Source organism: Camelus bactrianus, chromosome 8 (assembly GCF_048773025.1).
Source record: "Camelus bactrianus isolate YW-2024 breed Bactrian camel chromosome 8, ASM4877302v1, whole genome shotgun sequence".
In the NCBI taxonomy this organism is placed as follows: Eukaryota; Metazoa; Chordata; class Mammalia; order Artiodactyla; family Camelidae; genus Camelus; species Camelus bactrianus.
This window is the reverse complement of record NC_133546.1, coordinates 74,975,287-75,000,609: the sequence shown is the minus strand read 5'-3', so window position 1 is coordinate 75,000,609 and position 25,323 is coordinate 74,975,287. Positions and strand designations below refer to the sequence as shown.

Sequence of the window (25,323 nt, the reverse complement as noted above, 5' to 3'; positions counted from 1 at the left end):
CCGCTTCTCACAGATACCTGTCAGCTCACCTCTACCAGTCGGCTTCTAGAAGTTTCTCTGCAGCCAGAGAAACTAGCTCCTGCTCCTCATGCCTCACTTACCCTTTTCTTCTCTCTTGCTGCAGGCCTGTGGATTTCTAATTAAAATACTTTCCCTAAATTGACTGTCAAAGCAACGAGGTCACAGCGAGATGACGTGTCTAAAACAGCAGAAAGATTTCACAGGGTGGGAGGGGGTGCTGGAACTCTGAGAAAGTTGATTATTACATCTCGTGTTCACTTTTAGAGCAGAAAACTGAGTACAGTTGCTGGAGCGCCTGCTGGGTGGACCTTGCGCTGAGCACAGGTGACACGAGGAGCTCAGTGCTAGGGGATGTAGGAAGGAACGGACTAGAGGCGGGGCTGCAGCAGGAGGTGGGGCGCGGTGGGGGGTGTTTAATTCTCTCGTGTGATGGGAGGAAGTTAAACCCATGCAGGGGTTTGAGCCCGATTCAGGTTTTGATTTTTGAGTTTCTATAAGAGTCTACATTCTTCCCACTGTTGCCACCACTGAGGCTCAAAGCCTTGGCGGTCTCACATCACGCTCCTAACCTCAGGAGGACCTGTTCCTTCTGCCACCTCCCTTTATTTTAATTGCAGTGCAGTGTTGTGTTGGTTTCAGGTGCACAGCAAAGTGATTCAGTTATACATACATATATACTTTTTTAGAGTCTTTTCCATTATAGGTTATTGTAAGATATTGAATACAGTTCCGTGTGCTACATAGGAGGTCCTTGTCGTTTCTCTATTTTATATATAGTAGTGTGTATATGTTTATCCCTAACTCCTAATTTATTCCTCCCCTGCCCTTTCCCCTGTGGTAACCATTAGTTTGTTTTCTATGTCTGTGAATTTGTTTCTGGTTTGTAAATAAGTTCACTTGTATCTTTTTTTTTTTTTTTTTTAGATTCCACATATAAGTGATATCATATGATATTTGTCTTTTTTTTATTTACTTCACTTGTTATGATAATCTCCAGGTTCAGCCATGTTGCTGCAAATGACACTATTTCATTCTTTTTTATGACTGAGTAGTATTCCACCGTATACGTATATACCACATCTTCTTTATCCAGTCATCTGCCAATGGCCATTTAGATTCCTTCCTTGTCTTGGCTATTGTATACAGTGTTGCTGTGAACATTGGGGTGCACGTATCTTTTCAAATTAAAATTTCCTCCAGATATATACCCAAGAGTGGTTTTGGTAGATCATAGAGGAAGTCTATTTTCAGTTTTTTAGGAAATCTCTATACTGTTTTCCATAATGGCTTCACATTCTGCCAACAGTGTAGGAAGGTTCCCTTTTCTCCCCACCTTCCCTAGCATTTATCATTTGTAGACTTTTCAATGATGACCATTCTGACTGGTGTGAGATGATACCTCATTATAACTTTGATTTGCATTTCTCTATTAATTAGTGATGTTGAGCATCTTTTCTTGGGTCTATTAGTCATTTACCTCCTCCCTTTTCCAGCCTCAGATTTGACTCTTCCTTTCTCTGCCCACGTTCACCACCCTGGCTCCGATAGTTCACTGCTGCTTGATCATTGCCTTCCTAGCTCCCGTCTGCCCTCCTTGTCCCTGTGCCTCCCAGCAGGGCACTCTTGGCCTCTGGGCTGGGGTAGTTCTTTTTCCTCCAGAACTCTTGGAAATGGCAGGATGTCTGGCATCTGTGACCTCCGCCCTAGAAATGCAGCCATATTCCCACAGTCCTGGTGACAGACATGAACGTCTGGGGAATGGTCGTGCTCATACCTCTGTATTGGGCTTTGCCAAGTACAGCTTCCATCATCCCTTTGCTTCCTCATTTAAACATCTTCAGTGGATTTGCACTGACAATAAAGAAGACAGAACTGTCTGTTTATCCCCTGGTTTTACTTCCTGTCTCTGCCTTGCTCCGAGCTTGTGCTCAGTACTTTCTGCGCTTCTCAGCCCGCCTGTTTGCTCTTGCCACACCCTGCTCTTACATGGGTTTTGTCTCTTTCTCTGACTCAACTTCTCCAGTGCCCTCCTAGGTGTAACTAAAATGTCAATTATGCAGTGAAACCATCCCTGATTACCCCCTGTCCCCCAGATAGAAGGGATCTCTTCTTATTCTGAACCTCTAACCATTAGTCCTTTTTTGCTCTGTGGTATGGCAACTGAAGGAAGACAGGGACAGTCTGATCCACATTTATGGTCCCTGCATCTCTGTCCTTGGTCCTGCTGTAAGGTCATGCTCAATAAATACTCCTCGAAATAAACTGAATGGGAGGTCCAGTGAATCCTGCTGTGCTGCCTCTGTTCATGATAATTGACTTCTCACCTACTATAAAGTTTTCAGAGAAGTGTCATGACAGGTTATAAATATTGTAGTTCCAGAGCGGAGTTTTAATGCCAAATCTGCTCCTTTCTGAAAGATACATTTGTTCTTCCATTTTACATCATTAAATTCCTTTTCATAGGTAAGTTCACACATTTTCAACTCTTCATCACAAGTTTGATCTGTTTTTCCTGCAAATCTCAATTGGAGAAGTTGAGTAGAAGGAATGAAACCTATTTCTAAGGTGTCCTACTAAAGGGCCAAGGAAAACTGAAGCACGTCCTTGAAATTAAGTGTGACCCCCTGTCCCCACCCCACCCCACCATTATTCCAACAAATTTTGCGAACGACACAGCAAAACATATTGGCGTTTTGGGCATCTCTAGTGATTACCTGTGAGCACATATCGTTACCATTTGGGCTGTACTTCTGGTTTTCCTCCTCATGCTCCGTGGGGTTTACACCTGGGTCTAACTGACCCCTGGTTTAGAGCTGGCAGGTGGCTGGAGCCTCTGATTTGGTCCTACAGTGGAATGGCTCTGGTCCATTTTCCTCTTCCGGGCTTCTCAGAACTTGCCAGGGCTTTTGCTGTGTGGGTTGTGCGTGCTCTGCTCTTGTGATTTTGACTGAGATGAGTGCCATGCTGATCCACCCCCGGTTTTCTGAAGGTTACACACCCCTGGGGTCTGGATTATCCGAGAGTTCTCGTTTCTCTTGAAGCCCCCCATCCCAACCCCGTCACCAGCAGCTTCAACTCAGAGGCCCCACCTGGTGTGCCACTGCTGGCCTGAGCCGGCTCCCTGCCCCGCCGGGCCCTGGAGCGCGCCCCTGTCAGCGACCTGCGATGCAGCTGTGATGGTTACGGTGCGAACAGACTGCGGTCTGCCTCAGTGTGAGAGGGAATATGTAACCCTACAGCAGAGAGAAATACAAACGACACAATGCTGTAACATTGGATCGCTTTTTAAAACATCTTCGTGGCAAACTTGAAAAGCATCCTTGTAGTAGGACTAATATGATCTTCCAGTGTTAATTTGAAAATGGCTTTGTAGAAGCAACAGTCTATAGAAATCATAACTGACCTTCTGGGTTGAACATCCTTTTTGCCAGAAAGAGGCCTTCCGTGTATAATACAGACGAAGTACAACTTCTAAAGTTGGCAAGTTGCTAAGTAAGGATAATGCTTGTTCTTCAGCTGGGTAGCCTGTTTGGTAATCAGGCAAATGCAATGACAATCAGACGTCACAGTCTAGAGCCCAGTGAAATCAAACTCACTTCTCTTGGTGAAATAATCATGACAATGCAAGTATAATGAAGTTTATGCTTTCTGTGATATTTTAGAAGTTCCGTTTATTTATTTTTAATTTTATTTTTTATTGAAGTGCAGTTGATTTACCATGTTAGTTTCAGGTGTACAGCAAAGCTATTCAGGTATATATATATATGTGTGTGTGTGTGTGTGTTTGTGTATGTGTGTGTGTGTGTGTGTGTGTATGTGTGTGTGTGTGTGTGTGTGTGTATGTATATATATATATATATAGTAGTTCCATTTTAAAATGGAGACATCCACAATGAAGTATTTGTATTTACTGACATCGGTTTTACAAAGTAGCTCTCAGTATTTGTTTACAAGATGGTGCCTTGGTGGTCAGTGATCTTGACAGAAACTCAAGAATTGAGGACTAGAGACTTGTTTTTTACAAGCATGATTTGTACTTTTAAAGAGATTTGGGAGATTTGGAAGGCAAAAAATGTTTAGTTAAACATTTGATTAAAAAATACAATTTTGAGGGGGAGGGTATAGCTCAGTGGTAGATTGCATGCTTAGTATAGCATGCATGAGATCATGGGTTCGATCCCCAATATGTCTGTTAAATTTAAGTAAACAAACAAATAAATAAACCTAATTACTTCCTCCGAAAAAGAAAACAAATTTTTTTTTAAATCACATAATTTTGATTGATTTCTTTATTCCTTGAATAAAACCTTGGATAAACATAACAGCTAGCACATCTGCAGTGCTTACTATGAGCTGGACATTGCTTTAAGTGCTTCATGTGACAACTTAATCCTTGAAAAAGCCCATTTTACAGATGAAGAAGCTGAGGCCCAGAGAGGTTGAATTGTGAGCCTTGAGTTCCCTGCTGCACAGCAGAGCCAGACTTCAGACCTGGCCATGGGGCTCCAGGTCCATTCCTCCTCTCCACCCTCTGATGCCTCCACAAGTCAAGTCTCCCCTGTATGTTTTTTATTTGAAGTTAGCTTGGCAAATTCTAATGGCACAACACATCTTTCACAGACTTTAAATGTCAATATTTATGGAACTTTCACAGTAAGCATTTAACAAAAGTCTAGGTGGAGCTGGTGAAGACACACAAACAGAACATCAGTTCTAACAAATCCCTGGGTCTCACCCCAGACCTGCTGAATCAGGATCGGGGCAGAGAGATGGGGTGTGGAGGGAGAGAAGGGAGTAGAAGGGTGGAAGACACCAGCGAAATATATTTCTAAAAACTCCTCAGGGGATTTCAGTGCACAGCCAGAGTTGGGAATCACAGGCAGAGGATCTGCATCTTTTTTTTTTAAAAAGCCTTAATTGGCTTCTTAAATAGGGATGAATTTTGCAGCTGTGTCTGAACATGTTGGAGATATACATGGTTACACAGAGCATCCAAGAGAAAAACAGAGCATTTATTATGGTCTTCACATTTTTAATGGCACAATTTTGCCTTTTTTCCTGGTTCCTTCCACTTCTCTTTTAAAGATCAAAATTTTTGTCCTGGAATTTGTAAATATTAGCCACTGGGCAGGATCGCTGTCTCCACACCAGCCTCCCTTGCCCACGTCTGAGAATATTGTTTCACCACAGCTGTTGAAACATAAGGGCTTTATCATTTATTTTGCACATTTGTGGTTACAGTTTATGGTGAATTGCTCCTGGCAGGACGTATTTCATTGGATCTACGTTTTTAGAGATTACTATTTACCTCTTGATTCCTCATGCTCACCTTAGTTCCAGGTGAAATTCCAGAGCTTAGAGAAAGAATATGCATGGCTTTAGAACATACAGAAATCATAAGATGGCCATCAGAAAAATCTTGTCCTTTACTTTTCTTGTGGCTATTTGACTATTGTGAAAATAAACATTACCCTTTTTCACAGTGAGATGATTTCTATAGAAATACCCGAGTTTAGACTAGCCAAGGGTTATTGGATGGAAGTGAAATAAAAATGAAGACCCACATGCTGTCTGTGTGTGCAGTGACGGCAGAGTAAATGCCCATAATTTCATTGGTCTTTTCCCTGGTCCTGTGTGTGTGGCAGTGTTGTGGCTGAAGACGTTCAGCAGGGCAGGCTGTCTAAACTGGGTTCTGAGCCATTCATAGGTGTTACCAAGGGCCTGCCAGCGGTTGGGAAAGACTTCTGAACTGAATACTAAGCGCTCATGAAAGATAGAGAAAATGAGATTCCAGCAGAGTAAATCTATGCCTTTGACTGGGAAGAAAATTAATCTCTCCCAAAGCGAATGAAAGGTTATACAATCCTTTATTTTAATTTAGCCCTTTGGTTTGTGGAAGAGAAAAAAAACTATATTAATCATCTTTATTTTGGATACAATGGCATAACGGTTGATTTGTTTAGAAATGAATACTTGAGGTTGTGCAAAGATCTTTGCTTTCTTTTTCTGATTCGATTAATGACGTTTCCTGCCGAGGACTATTAATTGTTCTGTGGATTAAAGTCACGTTAGCACAGTGACATTTAGGATTTCAGTTGTGATGCAGTTCAGGAATTATTTGGAAATGCCAGCAGAGCAGATATATTGGAGAAACTCTGTCTTGAACTTTGAAGTGCTGGGTCAAATTAATGTGGTGGAACCCAATCTTTGCGGGTAGAGACAGATTGAAAAATTTATCACCGAGGTTGGTTTCCATGTGACTGACATCCTCCCAGCATCCATCCTCGTCAGGCATGGCTTCTGGCTTCTAAGCTGCTCACAAGGGTTAAGGACTGATGTTATCACCCAGGCTCATATATCAGGCAGAACGTGTATATAAAAGGTTTTGAAAAGCGTTCAAGAGCATCTTGTTTAAATCAGCTGTAAGTCATAAGATCGACTGCCACGAAATGACAGCTCATAGCGAGAGACTTATACCTTGGCAAACATTTCTTAATCCTTCAGAGCAGCTGAAACTTTGGAAGGCTTATGGGTCTTGACATTTCCTTCTATTTACAGACAAATGACTAGCATATGGGTCAGGTCAGGATAATCTTATCAGAAGCATTTACAAATATTAAGCATTAATATGAAATTGTTATGTCACTTGAAAGGAAAACAAACTCAAAAGACTACTTTTCGTAGTCTTTTGAAATGAAATGAGCTTTTATCAGCCTGCATTAAAGTGTATGAAGTTCTCAGGTTAAAAAATGGGAGAGTTCATGTGTCTCCTTTACTCAAAGGGCTAGGAGTTTCCAATAAAAAACGGAAACTGGCTCACAAAATGAAACAAAAGTGTTGCTTTTGGTGTATCTTCGTTATAAATTGTACTTTCCAAAATCTATTTAATCTTTTAAGACATATTTAGAACAAGAACGAGTAGAACAAGTCATTTTTTATTTCAGAAACTTTACGAATTTCTACTCTCTGTGTCTTTTTGAAGCAGTAATTTAAAGGCAAACATCTCTGTCCTGGGTCTCTTTCTTCACTCTTTTGAGGTTCAAGATCATTTGTCAGATATTGCTTTAAAATGCACTGTAGACCTGAAATTTACTCTGGGTTTTAGACATAAATGTGGAATTCAAATTTTTAATATGTCTACATATACCTCAGGAACACATAAGTCTAAATGAGAGTATAAAACATGTACACAAAGTAACCATGGTCTAAGTTAGATTGTGATTTGGATGCTGGAAATTCCTGATTGCCATTTCCTGTAGAGGTATGGGATGTGACTTCTGTCTAACGGTCACCGCGAACAGCCCTTGAACATTCACGGAAGGATGAACGCTGAGGAGGCTGTAGGCGTTTTGTATAGAGGTCTCTGCCTTCAGTCGCAGATGGGGAGAACACCTTGATGACTTTTATACTTAAGCAAAATCCTAGGTAGAATGCTATTTTACTGGTGTAGGGATTACACATGTGCATTTTGGTAGACTGTCTGGTTGACCACCGTGTTTGTGTTTTTCCAGGGCAGTCGAGGTGAAGTCGGGCCAGTCGGACCCCCAGGACCACCAGGTAAACTGGTAAGTCACATTTCTAGTCTCCAGCAGCTTACTTGCTTCCTATAAAATGCAATAAATTAAAAAAAAAATCCAGGAGAGAAGAACAAGTTACAGAGGGTGATTTAATCACTCTTACTTGATTCCTCTTCCTGAGTGAGTGCGTGAAAAGGTACGTGAGATTTCCCGTTAAGGCTAGGAGACCCTCGGAGGGTATTTCAATCTGCGTGGCTGGTAGCATTTATTTTAAAACTGGGGGAGTTGTGGAGGGCTCCGTGTGGCCTCTGGTTGTTCTTGGAATTGGAGAGGACTGTGCATGAATGCTGCCTTGTCCTCGAGCAGGCTTGTTTACACAGCGAGCGGGGCTGTCCCCGTCGCAGGGACTCAACTGAAAGAACCCACAGCTGGGAAGGCGCATAAAGCACGGAACTGAAGACCTCAGAGGTGGGGTGGAGGGAGAGGGGACGGGCTCTCTTCTCCTGAGAACGTGGCAGATGGGAGGAGCAGGGTTAAACCGAGCCCAGCACGTTTGTTTCAGACACAGGAGTCAACACACCCGAGGCCGTGTCTGGCTTGTGTGTTTTCTGTGTTGCAGTAACTGTGCTTCTGGGGACTCTGTGTTTGTCTTTCAGGGTTCTTTCGGTAGCCCTGGCCTCCCCGGCATGCCCGGCCCCCCTGGACTTCCAGGAATGAAAGGTGACAGGGTAAGCTCTCAAGCCGTCCAGAAAGTTCCTCGTTTTGGAAGGGTGATTTCTGCTGTGTTGAGAAACCAAGCTTGCTTTGGGCCCAGTGGAGAATTTCTAGACATTATCATAGAGAACTATCCAGAAAGATGTCTTAAAGTACTGAGAGTGGAGGTTAAGAAGCCAAAAATCTACTAATACAATAATTTCTTAGAAGGGAAAAAATAAAAGCCAAGTAAAGTAAAAATTTTAGCTGTAGTCACATCTCCTATTTAGTTGTAAATTTACATTCCTACTCGCCACATTTTTCATGGATGTGATCAGTGATCGCTTCAGGTGGCCAGTGACTTTTTGGACAGTCATCTGTTTCTCCAGGTCATTCCTGACACTTGCTAGGTGGTGAGAAGACGGGTTATTTCTCTTCTGACACATTATCCACACTTGTTCTTACCCATCAGCCCAAAAGGGGAGTTGGTTCACTTGAAATTAGATAGTTAAAAATCTCAAAATACTAAAGAAGTATTGTATCGTATTCCTTGCAGGGTGTTGTTGGTGAACCTGGCCCAAAGGGTGAACAGGTAGGCTCCATTGTCGAAGAGTGTGAAATGCAAGGTTTAATGTGCGGTAATGAGTTTCACCAGCAGGGGGCACTGGCCAATTTGTGGGTGTGAGTAAACCGGTGGAGGCTGGCAGATTCTCTGAACATGCTTTGTGAGTGACGCCCAGGGTTTAATCTGGTCTATAGCTTGATCTACTATTTTTACAAGCTGGACCTAATGAAGGCTTTGCCTTCAAGACTACACATTGTCTTCCTTTGAAAAGAGTGGTCCTCTCTCTCTTGTTCACTAAATTTGTTTACTCCAGGCTGATCATGCCCTCCTGAGCCATATCATAATTTATTTTTCTTTACCCAAGACCTTAGCAAATAAACTATGCAGATGAATTAGAGGTAGCCCTTCCTCTGTTTTTTTCTTTCTGCTGTCAGAGCCCTTTTTAAGCCTTCCCTAATTACAAAATTGCTAGATACAGTCAATAATCCTTAATGTTAGCAGAAACTCAGCCTCACCTCCTGCTTTTCTCTGGGCTGTTTTCTGGTTGGGACCAGCCCCTGACAGCTAGATTGGAAAGCCGCTGAGAGCACTGTGTATTTCTGCATGATCTAGGGGGCGCCGTGGGGACTTAGAAATGCTTAGCAATATCAGCTGGTTAAGATTGAGCCAAGGGACTAAGAATTGTAAACAGTGTGACATTTAATCTTACTTTTTAGGGTCCCTCTGGGGAAGAAGGCGAAGCAGGAGAAAGGGGTGAACTCGTAAGACCTTTTTTTCTGGTTATTGATGGAGACTTACTGGTTATTGATGGAGACTTCCTGATTTTGACTCTATTAGAAACATATACATTTTCTTTTTGCTGACACTGCTATCTTTGCTGGCTTCTTTAAAGGCTAAGGTGTTGCTTATATAGCTGACAAATGACCCCCTAGAATTGTAGTCAGGATCAAGTAAAGCAGAGGGAAACACCCTCAGATCAATAGAGCTAGCCTGAAGCGTTTGGAGGACAAAGTGTTCCATTTCAAGGGCAAATTTTCGGTGACTTTCCATCTAGACATTCAAGGTGATTCTTACATGACTGTAGAAAGTCTATGAACAGTGCTTATCATGGAAACAAAAGGAAATTTTTCTTATAGTTGGGAAGTTGTGGCTCACAAGTGTGACCGTGGTGGCCATTCTCTTGAGTCTAAAACTCTTCAAAGAAGAGACTTCCATCCCCAGAGGAGGCTGCAGCTGTATCTCCAGGAAGGCAGTGAGAATGAGAGCAAGTTACCGCTGCCGCCCGCACTGCTAGGTCTGTGGGCTCAGCTATCTGGTTTTGACACAATCTAACGTGACCTAGTGTGGAAACATGCTGGGTCCTTTGGGGTGGGGAGGTGACAGAGTTCTCATAAAGTCATTTCAGAGAGCTCTTAGTACAGGAGAAAACTCTGGTAATGTTGTTTGATTCAGATTTTTAGGATTTAGAGTTACTATAAATGTGACATCTGAATTAGGCTAAGCTTCCCAACTATTAAGTCAATGACAAAAGGATTATTCTAATTTTATTTTCTATTAAAACTGTTCATTTTATAAGCTAAGAGGATTTTTAAAAATTTTTTGAGGGGGAGGTAATTATGTTTATTTGTCTATTTATTTAATTAATTTTTTTAATGGAGGTACTGGGGATTGAACCCAGGACCTCGTGCATGCTAAGCATGTGCTCTACCACTGAGCTGTACCCTCCCCGCTAAGAGGATGTTTTACATCATTCTTTTTTGTAGTGCAGATGTGCTGATATGCTAAAACAAGCTAATTTATACCTAGAACCAGTGGTGGGAGATATTCAAGGTTGTTTTTTAGGCATAAAAGCATGCATATTTATTCGGATAGATTTTTGGGGACAAGTTTGAAAATATTGTTAGGGTTTCAAAAATGAAGTCACCTTGTTTAAATATCTATTGTGTTATTTATAGCAGCATGGTGGTTTAATATCGTTTGACTTAGACCTTTAATTCTCGACACCTGGCATTTTAGATCAGGATGGAGCCTTGGAGAGCGCCTGTTCAACCCTGTTATTTAACAGACAAGGTCACCCAAGGCTGGGAGGTTGCAAAGCTCACACACGGTCATAAAGTTAAGCAGCAGAGCTAGGACCAGAATCCAGATTTTGAATCTAATGTTTTTCTACGGGGCCAGGGTTCTTCTGTTTGTGGTGTTTTGTAGACTTCAGCAGCACAGTCCCTCTGAAATGTTTTTAGTGAACTGTCAGATGTGAATACAATGTTCTAATATAATTGTGTTTTATTGATTTAGGGAGATATAGGATTACCTGGCCCAAAGGGATCTGTAAGTATAATAGTCATGATATAAAAATAAAAATATCAATAAAGCTGTAGAAAATGCAATGTTCTGCTTTATGAAATCATTCTGTAAAATTCAGTTCTAAAAGGACTTACCTTTAAGGAAATTAATGTCTAAATTTATTCTTTAAGTAATGGATTAGTCCAAAGGGGGAAAAAAAAGACCTTACAACAGTGTACAACAGTGTAAATGGGACTGTATTTTGACCTAACCATGCTAAAGGAAGTTTTTTTTTTTCCTAAATAGCTCACTGAGTACGTCGTAATTTCTTCCATAATGTGTCACTTTTACAAGAACTGAACTGTGCTTAGTGAAGAGAGGGGAACTGAATTTCCTTGTCAGTGGTATCATTGCAAATATTTCAGTAATTTTCTTAATCTCCTCTGTATTTTAGTTGCCGAAGTCAGTCACAGGCACGATGCTTAAGAAAATACAGATAATTATTAGAGGTAGAAAATGATCATCTCATTCAATTGATCACTTTACAGAAACTCAGCTGATGTCTCTAGAGAGGAGATGAATTCAGAATTAGAGAATCAATCATTAGCAGACCTCAGATGATTTGCTAAAAGTTGTGCAAATTTATTAGTAAGAAATTTAGGATAATATAAGTAGGAAGGATGAAGCTGAGACTTCAGTCTTAAGTGTCACTACCACCAGGATCCATTAATTTCCAAGTCCTTACTATTTCCAGAATCCACTCCCCCCCCGCCCTCCCCAGCCAAAGCCTCTCTGTCCCTTCCCAACATGCTATCCTCACGGCAGCCAGTGTCATCTAGATAAAAAAAGGCAAAACCCACAGTCTGTCCCTCCTCTGCTTAAAACCCTTGAAGAATAACATTTCATAGAGTAAAATCAGACCCTTAGCAAAGTGTATACAAAGGCTTCAGCGAAGCGGTCCCCCTACCTCACCAGTCATCTCCGACCTCTCTGGAACTTTATCTGTTTGCAGCTCAACTAAATGCTTTTTCATGCCGTGTGCTGTTCTCCGAGCCTGGAGCACTCTTCCTCTTTCCTTAGAACAGTGCCTCCTACTTAAGCACTTAAAACCGTCCTCAGCCCAACTTTCTCCAGAAGGACCCACCCAGGCTGGGTCCCAGTGCCCTGCCCTGGGCTGATCACACAGCACTGAGACGGAAATGATCACATTGTGTCACTTCAGCTGTTTACATACTGCTTCTGAGCGCCCCGTGACAGTCTCAGGCTTCAAGTAACACCTCTGTGCCTAAGAATCTCTGACAACAATGGTTGAGGATTGAGAACAATGTAAAGAATAAACCTCGATAGAATTTGGGAATGGAAATTCTTCTTTACTGTCTAGAAATAGTCACTGATGTCCAATGGTGACAATTCAAGTTATAAGAGAAAAAAAGTGGGTGAACAGTGCAGATGTCAAATGAGTTCATTCCATTTAAATTTGGATATAATACTAGGAGTTAGCTCTTGATTTATCACCACCCTTCCTACCCCTGTCTTTTCTGACACTATCTGAGTAACACCGATGAAATTGAAGTACAGCCCCAGAATCAGGGGAAACAGCTACTAAGAGAAAGACTTCCCCTTTCCTCAGTGACTTCAGCACAGACAAACCCGGTAAGTGGGCGAGGTCTGGTCCCTGGTTTCTATTTCAGCAGCCCGCTCCTCAACTGAGAAATTCTTTCCCAAAGACCCGGGACGCTTATGATGTCCTGGCCATGTTGGCCATTGACATCTTCATCAAAACTGCCTGCCCCTTGTTCTAGCAATACTGCAGACATCGCCAGCTAGGTATCACCCTCTGATTTGGTCTCCTTTGTTTTCTCCTAGTTCTAGTTCTTCCTCTCCTCCTTCTCCTTCGCCATCATCATCGTCGTTGTCGCCTTCTCCTCCTTCTTCTCCTTTTCCTCCTTCTTCTCCTCCTCCTCCTTTTCCTCCTCCTTCCTCTCCTTCTTCTCCTCTTCCTCTGTTCTTCTCTCTTCTCCTCCTCCCCCTCCTCCTTCCTTTCCTCCTCCCTCTTCTTCTTTCTTTTTAGCAGCCTAGAGCAAAGCCATTAATTAAATCTCAATTCTGCAGGTAAAAGTTGGGATTGATTCAACTGGACTCTGCTTGGAGTTTTGAAAAGCCAAAAACAGGATATTGGATGGCTAAGCTCTTATCTGGAGGCTCTGGGGAAGAACCCACTTCTGAGCTCATTCAGGGTGTCTGCAGAATCCAGATCCTAGTGGTTGTAGGACTGAAGTCTCTGTTTTCTGAGGTCACTGGCTGTCAACTGAAAGTCCTCCTCTTCTCCTAAAGACCATTCACATTCCTTCTTACATGTGGGCCAGTTCTTAGTGCATTCTGAATTCATATGGTTTCTTCTCCAGGTTTTATTTTATTTTTTTAGAAGTTGCTATGGTTTTGCATCCTGGTCACATGACAGTTGCCCAGCCTTCATTCCATCCTCAGCTCTCTCTCCCCATTGACCCTGACTTTCAGGAAGTCTTTTAAGCCATAATTTATTCATAGAAGCAATTTTGACAGGTTGACTTGATGAATGTCAGGTTTTTTTTGTTTTTGTTTTTTTTTTTTTTGCATAAAGAGAGATTGGGAAAAAGCACACTCTGAGCTTTATTTCAATGTGTCTAGGGAAAGCATTGCTTCATCACCTTTCTTCCTTTAGTTTAAAACATTTGAATGTTGGAACGAGTTGGCTTTTTCTAGGCAAATGTTGCATATGAAAAAGAAGCAGGATTGAGTTGTTTTAGGAACATTTACGTCTTGGGCCCTAGCATTCCCTCGATGCCTCCTGCCTTTTTATCTTCTCATTCTTATTCTGTAAACAATTGTACACCAGAACTACTATACCACAAATTCCACTAGAGGTTGTTTGACAACAAGTGAATGAGTTTAGTCTCTTTTCAAAGGAATTATTGTAGATGCTTTTAGTGGTCTGCTTTCATAAGAAAAATCTAATTGGTGTATGCATTTGTGCTAAGGAAATCATTGATTTATTTTTTAACATCTTTAATATTTAGATTTTTAACTTCCTCAATACTTAAATTATGGACCCTCACTTTTTGTTCAGGTATTTTAAATGCATTAATTTTAAATACAGTATTTTAAATACACTGATTTAATTTATGCTAGTATTTTATAAGTCCCAGACACATGCGACTTCTCCAAATTCTCCAGAGACTGTGATAAAGGCTAAACGTTCTTGGAAATATATTTATTTGATGCTTTCTGTATTGGTGATCTACCACGTAATGTGTCTTGTGAACTCAGCAGCCTTTTGGTGGCCAGGAAAAGTTAACACGTTTCATTAAAAACTACCTTGCTGTTAGAAGTGGCTTAAAGTATGAAGAGTGTGGTTTAAAAATGGATTATTCCAATTAACATTTTGAAATAATACCTATACCAGAAAGACAGATCTTTAAAAAGTTTAGATGAACTGGAATTCTAAGAGATGGGAGTGTTGTTGCGTGGCCTTGTGTGTCTTTACCTGGAGGATTCGCAGCCTCTGAGCAAATACGTCTTAGGTAATGGGACGCAAGTCAACCCACAGCTTCATGTCAGTGCCTGTACTGGTATCAAGCAGACACATTCCCTGTGCGTGGCCCAGTTTTACAGTGTGCTGTTGTGTTCCAGTCAGGTAACCCTGGGGAGCCTGGCTTGAGGGGGCCTGAAGGAAGTCGGGGGCTTCCTGGAGAGGAAGGACCTCAAGGACCGCCTGGACCACGAGGCATGCAGGGAGAACAGGGTGCCACCGGCCTGCCTGGTATCCAGGGCCCTCCAGTGAGTGATGGGCAGTCCCTGGGGTTCCCTTTGGGGACTCCGTCCCACAGCACCTGTTGGGGGTAGAGGGGCGGTTGGGCAGGACCAGACCTCAGCTCCTCAGCAGCTGGGCCATTTCTCTTGTAAATCCAGACGATCTGGCTCCTTGCCAAGTCTGACACTTGATCATCTAACAATGTCCCCTTTATGGTTCTGTGTACAACTGTCTTTTTTCTTTTCCGCCCCAGGGTAGAGCACCCACAGATCAACACATTAAGCAGGTTTGCGTAAGAGTCATTCAAGGTAAATACATCAGAATGGCTTGACATTTTGTGTGTTTTAAAGGTGGGAGATTTTTTTTGTTTTGATTGAAATGTAGTTGATTTCCAATGTTGTGTTAGTTTCTGGTGTACAGCACAGTGATTCAGTTACACATATATATATATTCTTTTCCATTATAGGTCATTATAAGATAGTGAATATAGTTCCCTGTGCTGTACAGTAGGACTTTGGTGTTTATCTATTCTATATATAGTGATGTATTTGCTAATCCCAGACTCTCAATTTATCCCTCCCCAACCCTTCCCCTTTGGTAACCATAAGACTCACAGACATAAAGGTGGGAGATTTTGAATAACATTAATTTCAATTCTGTTTTATCCAATTTCTTGCCATTTGCAATAGCTTATAGCCTCAAAAGAAAAATATTGCCTTTTGGGTTAGCCTGAAATTTTTTTTTTCTGCCAGTGGGGTTGATTTATAAGAAAGTACACACACCCATCCACACACACACTTTTTTCCCCTTTGGAACACAAATTCACAGAACCTTTCTCCTGTTAACATCCTACTGCCTACTGTGCACCTGGCACTGACCTAGACTCTCTCCGTGGATTATATGAGAAATAATTGGCAAACTCCATGCCTCTAAGAAGCATAAGGACATTGCTTCTACTCAGGTACCATGTATGTAGAAAATCAATAACTAGAATTTTACCGAAGTAGTGACATATTTTTGCATTTGTTAGCCTTTTTTCTGAATTCATCTGTAACTATGGCGATGCTATTAATTATCTTGTTCTTGTTGGAATCAGTTCTATCATGAAAGAACATTCTTCTTTCGTACATTCGCGAGGTAGTAAGTTTATCTAGTGGATTCATCAGGTTTTGCAGAATGGAATTGTCACCTCTATATTTAAAAACCAATACTGTAGACATTTTATCTTGACACGATATTTCAATTTTAAATATTTCACATTGAGAAAATTACAATTTTATGTTAACTCTTACCTAAAGAAAGCCAACTTAGGACACTATTTGAACAACTTTAAAATCTAGGTTAAAATGGGTTTCCAATTTATATTGTCCTTCACACCCTAAAAGCTTTAAAAAAATATTACACTAGAATATTTCCCTGAGAGCATTTTAATGGGACTGTTTTCTTGTTCTCCATGGTTATTGTGGATGGTTCTTAGTCTCTAATGATTCCTGGAAAAGCCTACGCAGTTATTAATTTTTCAGACAGACTGTGACCATTCTTAGGGAGCGAGCTCTAATGTCTGGTATCTGTTCCAAGCATGAAAAAATTTCTGGGAAGGATTATTAATAGGAAGTCGTGAATTCTCTGGATATTTCATGTGACTTAAGTATCTTCAAGCTAAAAATGTAAGCCTGGGTCTCAAAGGGTGTCTCAGTATTAATTCTGGATGATGTCCTTGGCTTTCAGAAAGCTTCTGGACATCCACTGCCTACCCGTGTTGAGAAACTCACTTTCCTCCTGGCTTTCAGATAACCAGCAGGTTCAGGTGACACCCTCACCCCTGAGGAGCACTGCTTAGCCCAGAGCCCTGCAGTTTAAGGTCTTTTATTCCCTCCCCCCGTGTCTCAAAGCAGCAGGACCAGGTTTATCCAGGGAGGGCTGAATAGAAAAGCATCCCCAGTGAAGCCTCCTGGCAGAAAGCCTGTGGAAAAAATGACCCCACTTTATTTATTTCTCACCACTGGTTTTGAAGCTCTGGTGACACGCTGAGAAAAAAACGCACTTGAAATACCCCTCTTTTCATCTGACTCACTTCCATGTGTCTGACGATTCTGGGCTCTTTTGTTCATTATTTTCTAGAGCATTTTGCTGAGATGGCTGCTAGCCTCAAGCGTCCCGACTCGGGAGCCTCTGGGCTCCCAGGGCCACCTGGACCCCCCGGTCCCCCAGGACCCCCGGGAGAGAATGGTTTTCCCGGCCAGATGGGACATCGTGGCCTCCCAGGCATGAAGGGTCCCCCTGGGGCTCTCGGTTTGAGAGGACCTAAAGGTAAGGCATTTTGCCCACATGGAACCAGGGACGTGCACTGGCTTTTTCCCAGATGAATTCACGTGTCCTAGCAAGCGCCAGCTGTCTGCGCAGTACGATGGATTGCTCTCTTTTTAGGTGGTGATGGTCGAGACTGGAAAACTATTGTTTGATATTTTCTTGACCTTGGTGTATGACAACAGTAGACCAAACACCAGAATTAAGGTCCTCTGCCATTTGGTGTCGATCTTTTTCAGTTACACTCTGCCTTAACCATAGTTCAAAATAAACCTCATGGGATCTGGTAAAGGATCATTCAGGTTTTTCTTTTTCTTTTTCTTGAGACCCTTAAAATCATCACAGCGCTCTTCTGAGATGGCAACCAGCCCTTGAAGTTTTGTACGTGTTAGCTTAAACTAATGCAGCGTGTTAGCAGGACATCAGACAGGTCACATCAGGAGTTAACGCTGCCTCTCCTCCCCACCCCCTCCCCCTTCTTGCCTCCCTTTTCTTTTAAAGAGTGACACTGGCTGTCAGATTTGAAATTCAGCTCTGAAATTCAATCTAATTTTATTCCTTATTTAAAATATGAGAGACTGTGAGAGAGTCTGTTTCTTCTCCATTTGTTGAAAGCAAGCTAAGCCCCCGAGACCAGCTATTTTGCAGGAAAATAGGATTATGAGTGGGTTAGCTACTCCGCAGAACTTGCAGGAGGGCTGGCTGCCCCCGGTGGTGCTTGCTAGTTGAGCTGAGTAAGTCTGTCAGCTTGGGGTGGGGGTGTGCCCTGGATAATTTACGGAGAGGACTGAGAGCGAGGAGTTTATGTATCATGACGAGTGACTGACAGCTCTCCGGGGAACTTCAGAAAGACTAGGCATCAAAACCAAGAGAGGAATGTGTGTTTTTTAAACAGGGGTGCCCCAATTAGGGATAAATACTATGGTGCCAACGGTCAGAAGTCAAGCCAGCTGTCTTTTTGGATCTGTCAGTGAATTGCTGATGCTTTCAGCTCACTGCACCCTCAGCTGAAACAGTGTTGTTCATTATTTCCTATTTGGCATGCGCAGAGCTGCGTGTTAAAAAAAAAAAAATGAGCCCTAATGGGGGCCCCTGGTCAACCTGGCAGATTTCCATGTTTTCAGAGGCTGGACAGAATCAAATATGGAGAGAACTCAGAGGGCTTCTTAAAGAGAACCGGGTGTTTGAAAGAATCCCATGGCTGCTCATCTTGGTCCTGCTTTTAGTTTCGGTTCAGGAATTCCTACCGGAGGTGCTCTCCCCATGGTCGGGCCCTGTTCCCTGCGTCACCTCTTCGAGGAAAGTCCACCGCGCCGGCGGATTGCTGGCTTAGTTGTCTGTGCCGTGCCCGCGCCCACGCCTGAGCGCATGATGAGCAGTGGTTCCCAAAGAGTGGCCCCTCTGCGGCCGCATCATCAGAGACCTGTTGGGAAGGCAGGTTCTCCCACCGGCCCAGAGCCGCTGAATCAGAAACCCTGGAGCGGGGGCAGCAGGGTTGGTGCGCTGGTGGGGGGATGTCAGCCGTCTTCCCACCGAGAAGGAGCATCTTGCGGGGCGGTGGACATCACAGCCCCGTTTCCTCTGGCTAAAGCGAAGTCTCCGTATTTGGGACAGAGCTTAACTCTGACTTAGTAAGAGATCACCCCTGAAGTCCCATCTTATTCCCGGAGAAAGGAAAATGTCTGTCTGCCTGCTTCCCTGGGAGAGTCTGCCGAGGGCTGCCTACCCAGCCCGGGCTACACACTTGACTCACATGGGGACCTTGGAAAGCTACCCGCGCCTGGGTCCCATTCCCGGAGACTTTGATTTACATAGTGTGGGCACCAGGCTCTCACCGTGTTCCCCGGGTGACTTTAATGTGCAGCCATTGCTGAGAAGCACTGGAAATACAGGAGGCTGTTCTGGAAACGTCCTGGGATGCTTGGCCTCGCAGTGTGGAGTTGTGTCTGGGTTGGGCTGGGTTGGCCCTAGCAGGTGAACCTTATTTTGAAAGGAAGAAAAATCTATTTCTGTATTTGGAACCTGGAAAAGATCTCTAGCAGTAAGTTCATTCATCAGGCACAGTTTGATCGTATAAGGGACTGTTTTTTCCCGCAGTATTTGTGACATAGCCTAGAATCTGGATGCGATAGAGTTCTTTTTTTTTCTTCCTAAAGAACTTTCTCTCCCCCCCATACCTTTCTTGGCATTGGGTTCCTTTAAAACAGCGTCTTCTCTCAGTTTTACTTCTTAAAATTTGGGGTGTGTACAGAAAGGAGTAATCAGATGGACTGTATCAGTCAATACCGTCACAATTCGGAAATGTATGATTCTAGGTTAGTGGACTTAATCTTTCTTGTCCATCACATACACTAAATAAAAGTCCTATTTGGTAGAAAACACGTAGTGTTCTACTACCCAAAGGTTACAGATCAATTTTTTTTTCAGAATAAACACTCCACCATTTGAAACTTAATGTTCCTCTGATCAGAGATGTGTTTCATTGTGCCCTGTTGCTTTTTTTTTTTTTTTCACTTAATAAAGAAAGAATGGTGTAGGTCTTGGTTTGCCATGGAGACACTTTGAGCGTCTTTTTCCAGAGAAACTGCTACATAGACAAGTTTTACTAAAATAGGTTTTACTAAAGCATTTAATAGTGCAGGCTATGTCTTAATCAAATCACTGTTTTCTTTCTAAAAAATTACTCTGAAAAACACAGCAGAACATTTTTAATAGGAACTCATAGAAACAGGCTTCAAACCACACTCAAAGCTTAAGTCGTGTTGATGTGTGTTTTGGCTTTAGTCCCCATGCTTTATATGCTTTGACACAAATGTGTTGGAGCCACAGCCTTGTTGTGCGTCTGTTTCATGTGTGTTCATGTCATGTGACGCTCGAGCAGAAACACAAGAGACCCCCGGACGGCCTTGTGTTCACATTGCTTAGGATCAAGTAAGTCTTTCATGTCATAAGTACATTTTAAATGTTCAGGGATTTGGGGTAGTTTTCAGTCTCTTTGAGTGAGGCTGTGTGTATGTTTAGATTTTTTTTAGTGTGAGTCAAGTAGATATGTCACTATGCCTTGTCTCAAGGCTCTGTCAAATGTATTCTCCGTTCTGCAACTTCTTATCTCTGTATGAATGGAAAAGTGTTATATCCTTAAGGGTCAGAGCCTTGAGAATGGGCTGTCCTGTCTATTTCAGGCTCTAGGCAACATTCTTTTACAAAAGGTGCAGAACCAGCATGACTGAGCACAGGACACAGAGCACAGGGTTGGAGCTAACGGAACAGATCTCATATGGAGTCAAGTTTGTTCTTCCCTATCACACCATCCCTGTGGAAAGTTGCATTTTAATTTATCCTCTTCATATCATATCTTCAGAAAGTGAAGCACAGTCTCATGGCCAGCCTTGAGAATTGCAGCGATATGACATTTAAATTGCTGAGTTAACAAGAGAGCTTAAGCTGTTAGTTTTAAAAATACTGATTGTCCTAGCTTCCTAATGCAGTAGGGCCATATTGGTGATGGGCGTAAAAAAGAGCTAGTTTGTGTGGGCTCGAGCTGAGCTGTATATCCTTACACAATACTTATAAAACTTAAATTGTTTTGAAAAAACTATCGTAAAAAAATCTTCACACAAGGAAATTCACAGCTAAAATTGAAGTATGGTAACTATTTAAAGATTCATTTCATAATTCGAGATTTTTGACTGTTTGACAAGTGTGCAGATGGTTGTACAGATATTCTTCCTATTTTTGTTGTGTGTGTGACTTAGTTTTTTAAATTATAATGAACCTGACAATATTGGATGAGGTTGAGCTGATATGAATATTTGGAAAAAATGATTATGTATAGAATTTGTTGCAAAATGCCATTGCATCTTCTAACAATGTAGTAAAATAATAATGTAATACTATACTGGTGGGAAAACAGAATATGTCTCCTACTAGGAGCAGTAGAAGTCATTTAGGACCAGTTGACTAAGGTATTGAGACACTGTGTTAATGAGGCCAAGATTCCGGGTTTGGTCTCTGCAGGGGCCAGTTTAATGAACACAGCTTTGTTCTGTGGCTGCTGGATCCCCGAATTCAACTGTCTTGCAAAGACGCATGGTTGGTTGCAATCCAAAGCTCCTTTATTCCCTGTAAATAACGAGGCAGAAGTGAAATGTACCCCCTCATGACAGCACACTCTAAATTTCAAAAATTCATTAATTTATTTTTGGTAATACTAAATTTACATTGTTCAAGAATTTTAAAATGTATAAAAAGATATTCAGTGAAGCATGTTTTCTTTCCCAGCCCTGTCTCCCAGCTGCCTCGATTCCTTTATCCTTTCCATTAGGTAATCACTATTATTAGCTTCCTTCATATCCATACCCATGATGATCTGTGAATGTATATTTTTTCTTACAGCCTTTTAATAACAAATTGTATTGTCCTTTAGTAAGTGGTCTGGCCCTTGCTTTTTTCACTTAACAATGTCTTGGGGATCATTTCAAAGAGCTTCCTGGTTCTTCTTCACAGGTGCATACTATTCTACTCTATAAAAAATTGCCACCATGTATTTAACCCTTCAACGGATATTTAGATTGTTTTTAATCTTCTGTTAAATTTTTTTCCAGGTTGGATTTGCATATTTCTGATTAAACTTATTCCTGGTTATTTAATAATTTAGTTGCTATTACAAATGGGATCTTTTTTTCGCTACATCTTATTACTGATTGTATATGTGAAAATTATTGATTTCCATATATTAACTTTGTACCTTGCTCCTTTACTGAATTCTCTTATTGTTTGTAGAAGATTCTGAGTTGATTTTCTAGGGTGTAAGATAAACAGCCATATCACCTGAGAACAGGGGTGGCTTACACCAAATAATAAATAATTGTAAGAAGGTAGGCGTCTTTATAATGTCCTGACTGGAGTGGAGCTGCTTCTTGTGTTTCACGTCAAGCATCACACCAGCTTTGGGGTTAAGACAGATAGACTTTATCATGCTGAAGAAGTAGCTAGATTCTTATTTTATTGAATGTTGTATAAGGAATGCATGTTTAATTGTCAGATGACTTTTCAGCATCTAGGGATATAATCGTTTGACTTTTCCCCTTAGACCTCTTAAAATAATTAACTTGATTTTTGCCTTGCTACATACGAACTATGATCTAGTCTGTAGCAACATCATAACTTTTTGATTTCTGAATGTAGGCTTTGCTTTAAGTTTAAAAATATGAAACTTTATTTTTATAGATACATAGAAAAATAACATTTCTCTAATGAAATCCAGGTGACATGGGAGAGAGGGGTGATCGTGGCCCTCCAGGAAGAGGTCCCAAAGGTTTGCCTGGAGCGACAGGTCTCCCAGGTAAGTGTGAGGTGGGGGAATTGGCAGAAGTGGGTAGTCTGAATGGGATAATATTTCAAAGAATTGCTCTTTGATTACTTGAGTGTATCACATGATAATAATGGCTGGCATAGATTTCTCAAGACCAACTTCAATGAAGAGTTAGATGATCTGTAAATCATGTCTGAATTCTTTGAGCGAGAATACACATTAGGGCGTGAAATAGCACTTTAGTTTTTAGGGGATAATTAGGCTTATTTATTTATTTTTTAATTTTATTTTTAAATGGAGGTACTGGGGATTGAACCTAGGACCTCATGTATGCTAAGCACATGCTCTACCACTGAGCTATACCCTCCCCCCACCTGACGCATTACTTTCTCGAATAAATACTGAAAAACGTAGTGTCAAAGCGCAGCCACAAGGCACTTGTTATGAAATTCTGAGTAACTGGGGTTTTATCCATTTCTACCCTAGCTGATCATTTCCTCTTTGTTTAAAAAGTCAGAGTGACAGGAAAATGAAACCATGTTTTCAACTGTTTGTGTTGCCCAGGGAGTAACTGAAATGTTATTTTGAAAGCTTCTCCTTCAAACATGCAGACCCTCCAAAAGCCCATATCCAAAAATAAATAAACCTGAACATTCCTACCCCTGGCCACCAAAAGCCACACCCCAAAGCTATGCATCTGGGTCAACTGAGGTGACAAAGTAGCCTCTGTGTGAAGGGCCCAGATTCTCTGGGCCTACGTTCTCTTTACACACTGGTTACTCTGTAGCCGGAGTCTCGGCGGCCGCTTGCTTATCCACTGGGGGATGACTTCCAAGTCCAACCACAGAAGCAGCTGAAGAGTGTGAATGGCGCGCAGCCTCCCAGCAAACTCCCCAGTCGCTGTGGGGCCATGCCTCAGAAAGGTCCCTGAAGCCCTGGGGAGGCGAATCAGGGGAGGGGGTTTGTGCTGAAGGAGCAAGGAAGGTGGTACACGCTCCCACAGTGGATTTGAAAAACTTGGTCGAAGAAAATCTAGAGAAAGAAAAGATGGTTCTCTCATTCTGTCGGTGGCTTACATATTCAATCGTGGTTTTGCCGCCCCAAACATCGTTGCCTTCTAATTATCCATTTCATTGCACCTGGGGATTTTCTCATTTAAAAGATTTCTTAAAAACTACGAATACATTTGCAGAGAGCTCAAACACCGCCTTTCTAAGACTGTGATTCATGGGCCTGTCGAGACGTTTTCACAAATCGATGATTGTTTGTGATTGGAAAAGGAGGCTTTTATGATTGGAAAAGGAAAGAAAATCTGGTTGGAGTTAAATGAGGCCAAGAGAAGATTTTAATATAGAGTCTGGATTCATTGCTGGACATTTAGAAGAGAGAAGAAGAAAAGAGACTTTTCTGAGTGCTCCTCTCCTTTATCAATAGTAGGAATAGGAGGTTTTAAAGCTGATGCAATAACATCACTACGATTTACTTAATTATCTGTGGGTTATAAATCCTATAAGGAGAGCCTTAGAATTTCTCCTCCCATTTTGTTAACAAATCACTTACCAGTTCTTGGACCAGCAACGTGCACGGTTGGCAAGGTTTTCCTTTATCAAAAACATATGATCGTTTCTGGTGACTCTTAATTTCAAAAAAAATTCTATGGATGAGCCACATTTTAAGTTTAAGAATGGGGAGGTTAAGGAAGAGCCTCTCGCGTTTGCGCAGTGCCGCTGGCCGCCACAAGGGGCGCTATTTCCCACCTGCGGCAGCTCACCTGGGGTTTGCGCGGCGCCGGGAGGCGTCTTCGCTGCTGTTCGTCCGTGTGCGGGCAGACGGTAAGGTGGGACAAGCTCATCACTGGCAGCTCTCCCTGGCCCTGATCTTGTCTCCCTGATGAAAAAAATTTTGTTGCAGCCGCTCTTGAAGTTAATCCTTAAATCTGATTTATTAAAAAGTCCCGTGGGCTCCCCGTCTCAGGACTCAAGACCCCTTCCCTTCTGGGTTTCCTTTCTGCCTTTTGCCAGCCCGTGCTCCTCTCTTCCCGGTACCACTCGGAAATCTGGTCTTCCTTTTTTGGGGCTTTGGTTACTTTTTCATTCACAGGATATTTGACATCATTTAGTGAAAAATCAGAGTAACAGATTTTTTTTTTTTTTTTGGAAGGCACTGAGGATTGAACCCAGGAACTCGTGCCTACCAAGTGCGCACTCTGCCACTGAGTATACTGTCCCCTGCCCCAGATTATAGATTATTATTATTATTTTTTAATTAAGGCTAACTTTCCAAAGCATGCTACTTGCTCAGGGCTTTAGCACACAAGGCTCTCAAGGTCTGTATCTCTCCCCCCGCCCGGAGGCCCCAGCTGGGGCTTTGACTTTCCCTCAGCTCACATCCTCTTGTCTGCACGTAAACGTGCTCAGCTGTCAGTTTCCCAAATCCATCAAGTCCCTGAGCAAGAGCTTTGGGGGCCGTTTCTCCCCTAAAGCGAGTGCTCTGAAAGGGGACAGCTGGGCGCTTGGGCCCCACAGTTCAGACGCCTGGCTCACGTCTTGACGGTCACTAACTGGCTTCATGACACTGGACAAGGTCTTAGCTGCTCAGTGCCTCAGCTTCCCCACTTACAAAGGAGAGATAATATTCAACAGTCCCATCTCCCAGAGAGCATAATTCTGAGAATGAAAAGAAAAAAAAAAAACCTAGTCCATCTAAAGTGCTTAGGACAGTTTCTGGCTACCGTCCCTGCTCAATCCAGGTTCACGCGTGGTACTGCTAGTAATATAACAAACCCACTTCTGTGTGTGGAGGTGCATGGAGGGCAGAGCTGGACCCTGGTTCA

General features: G+C 42.2%; 1 protein-coding gene across 2 annotated transcripts in view; it reads left to right on the top strand.

The window, feature by feature from the left end:
- COL9A1 (collagen type IX alpha 1 chain) overlaps positions 1-25,323 on the top strand; it is a 78,067-nt gene that overhangs the window by 49,173 nt on the left and 3,571 nt on the right. For both annotated transcript variants that reach the window (XM_010967574.3, XM_074368750.1), the window contains 9 exons: positions 7,533-7,586; positions 8,195-8,266; positions 8,788-8,823; positions 9,513-9,557; positions 11,092-11,124; positions 14,749-14,895; positions 15,123-15,177; positions 16,991-17,179; positions 22,443-22,520. In XM_010967574.3, the coding sequence (XP_010965876.3) occupies positions 7,533-7,586; positions 8,195-8,266; positions 8,788-8,823; positions 9,513-9,557; positions 11,092-11,124; positions 14,749-14,895; positions 15,123-15,177; positions 16,991-17,179; positions 22,443-22,520 (709 nt within the window). The remainder of the gene's footprint in view (positions 1-7,532; positions 7,587-8,194; positions 8,267-8,787; positions 8,824-9,512; positions 9,558-11,091; positions 11,125-14,748; positions 14,896-15,122; positions 15,178-16,990; positions 17,180-22,442; positions 22,521-25,323) is intronic.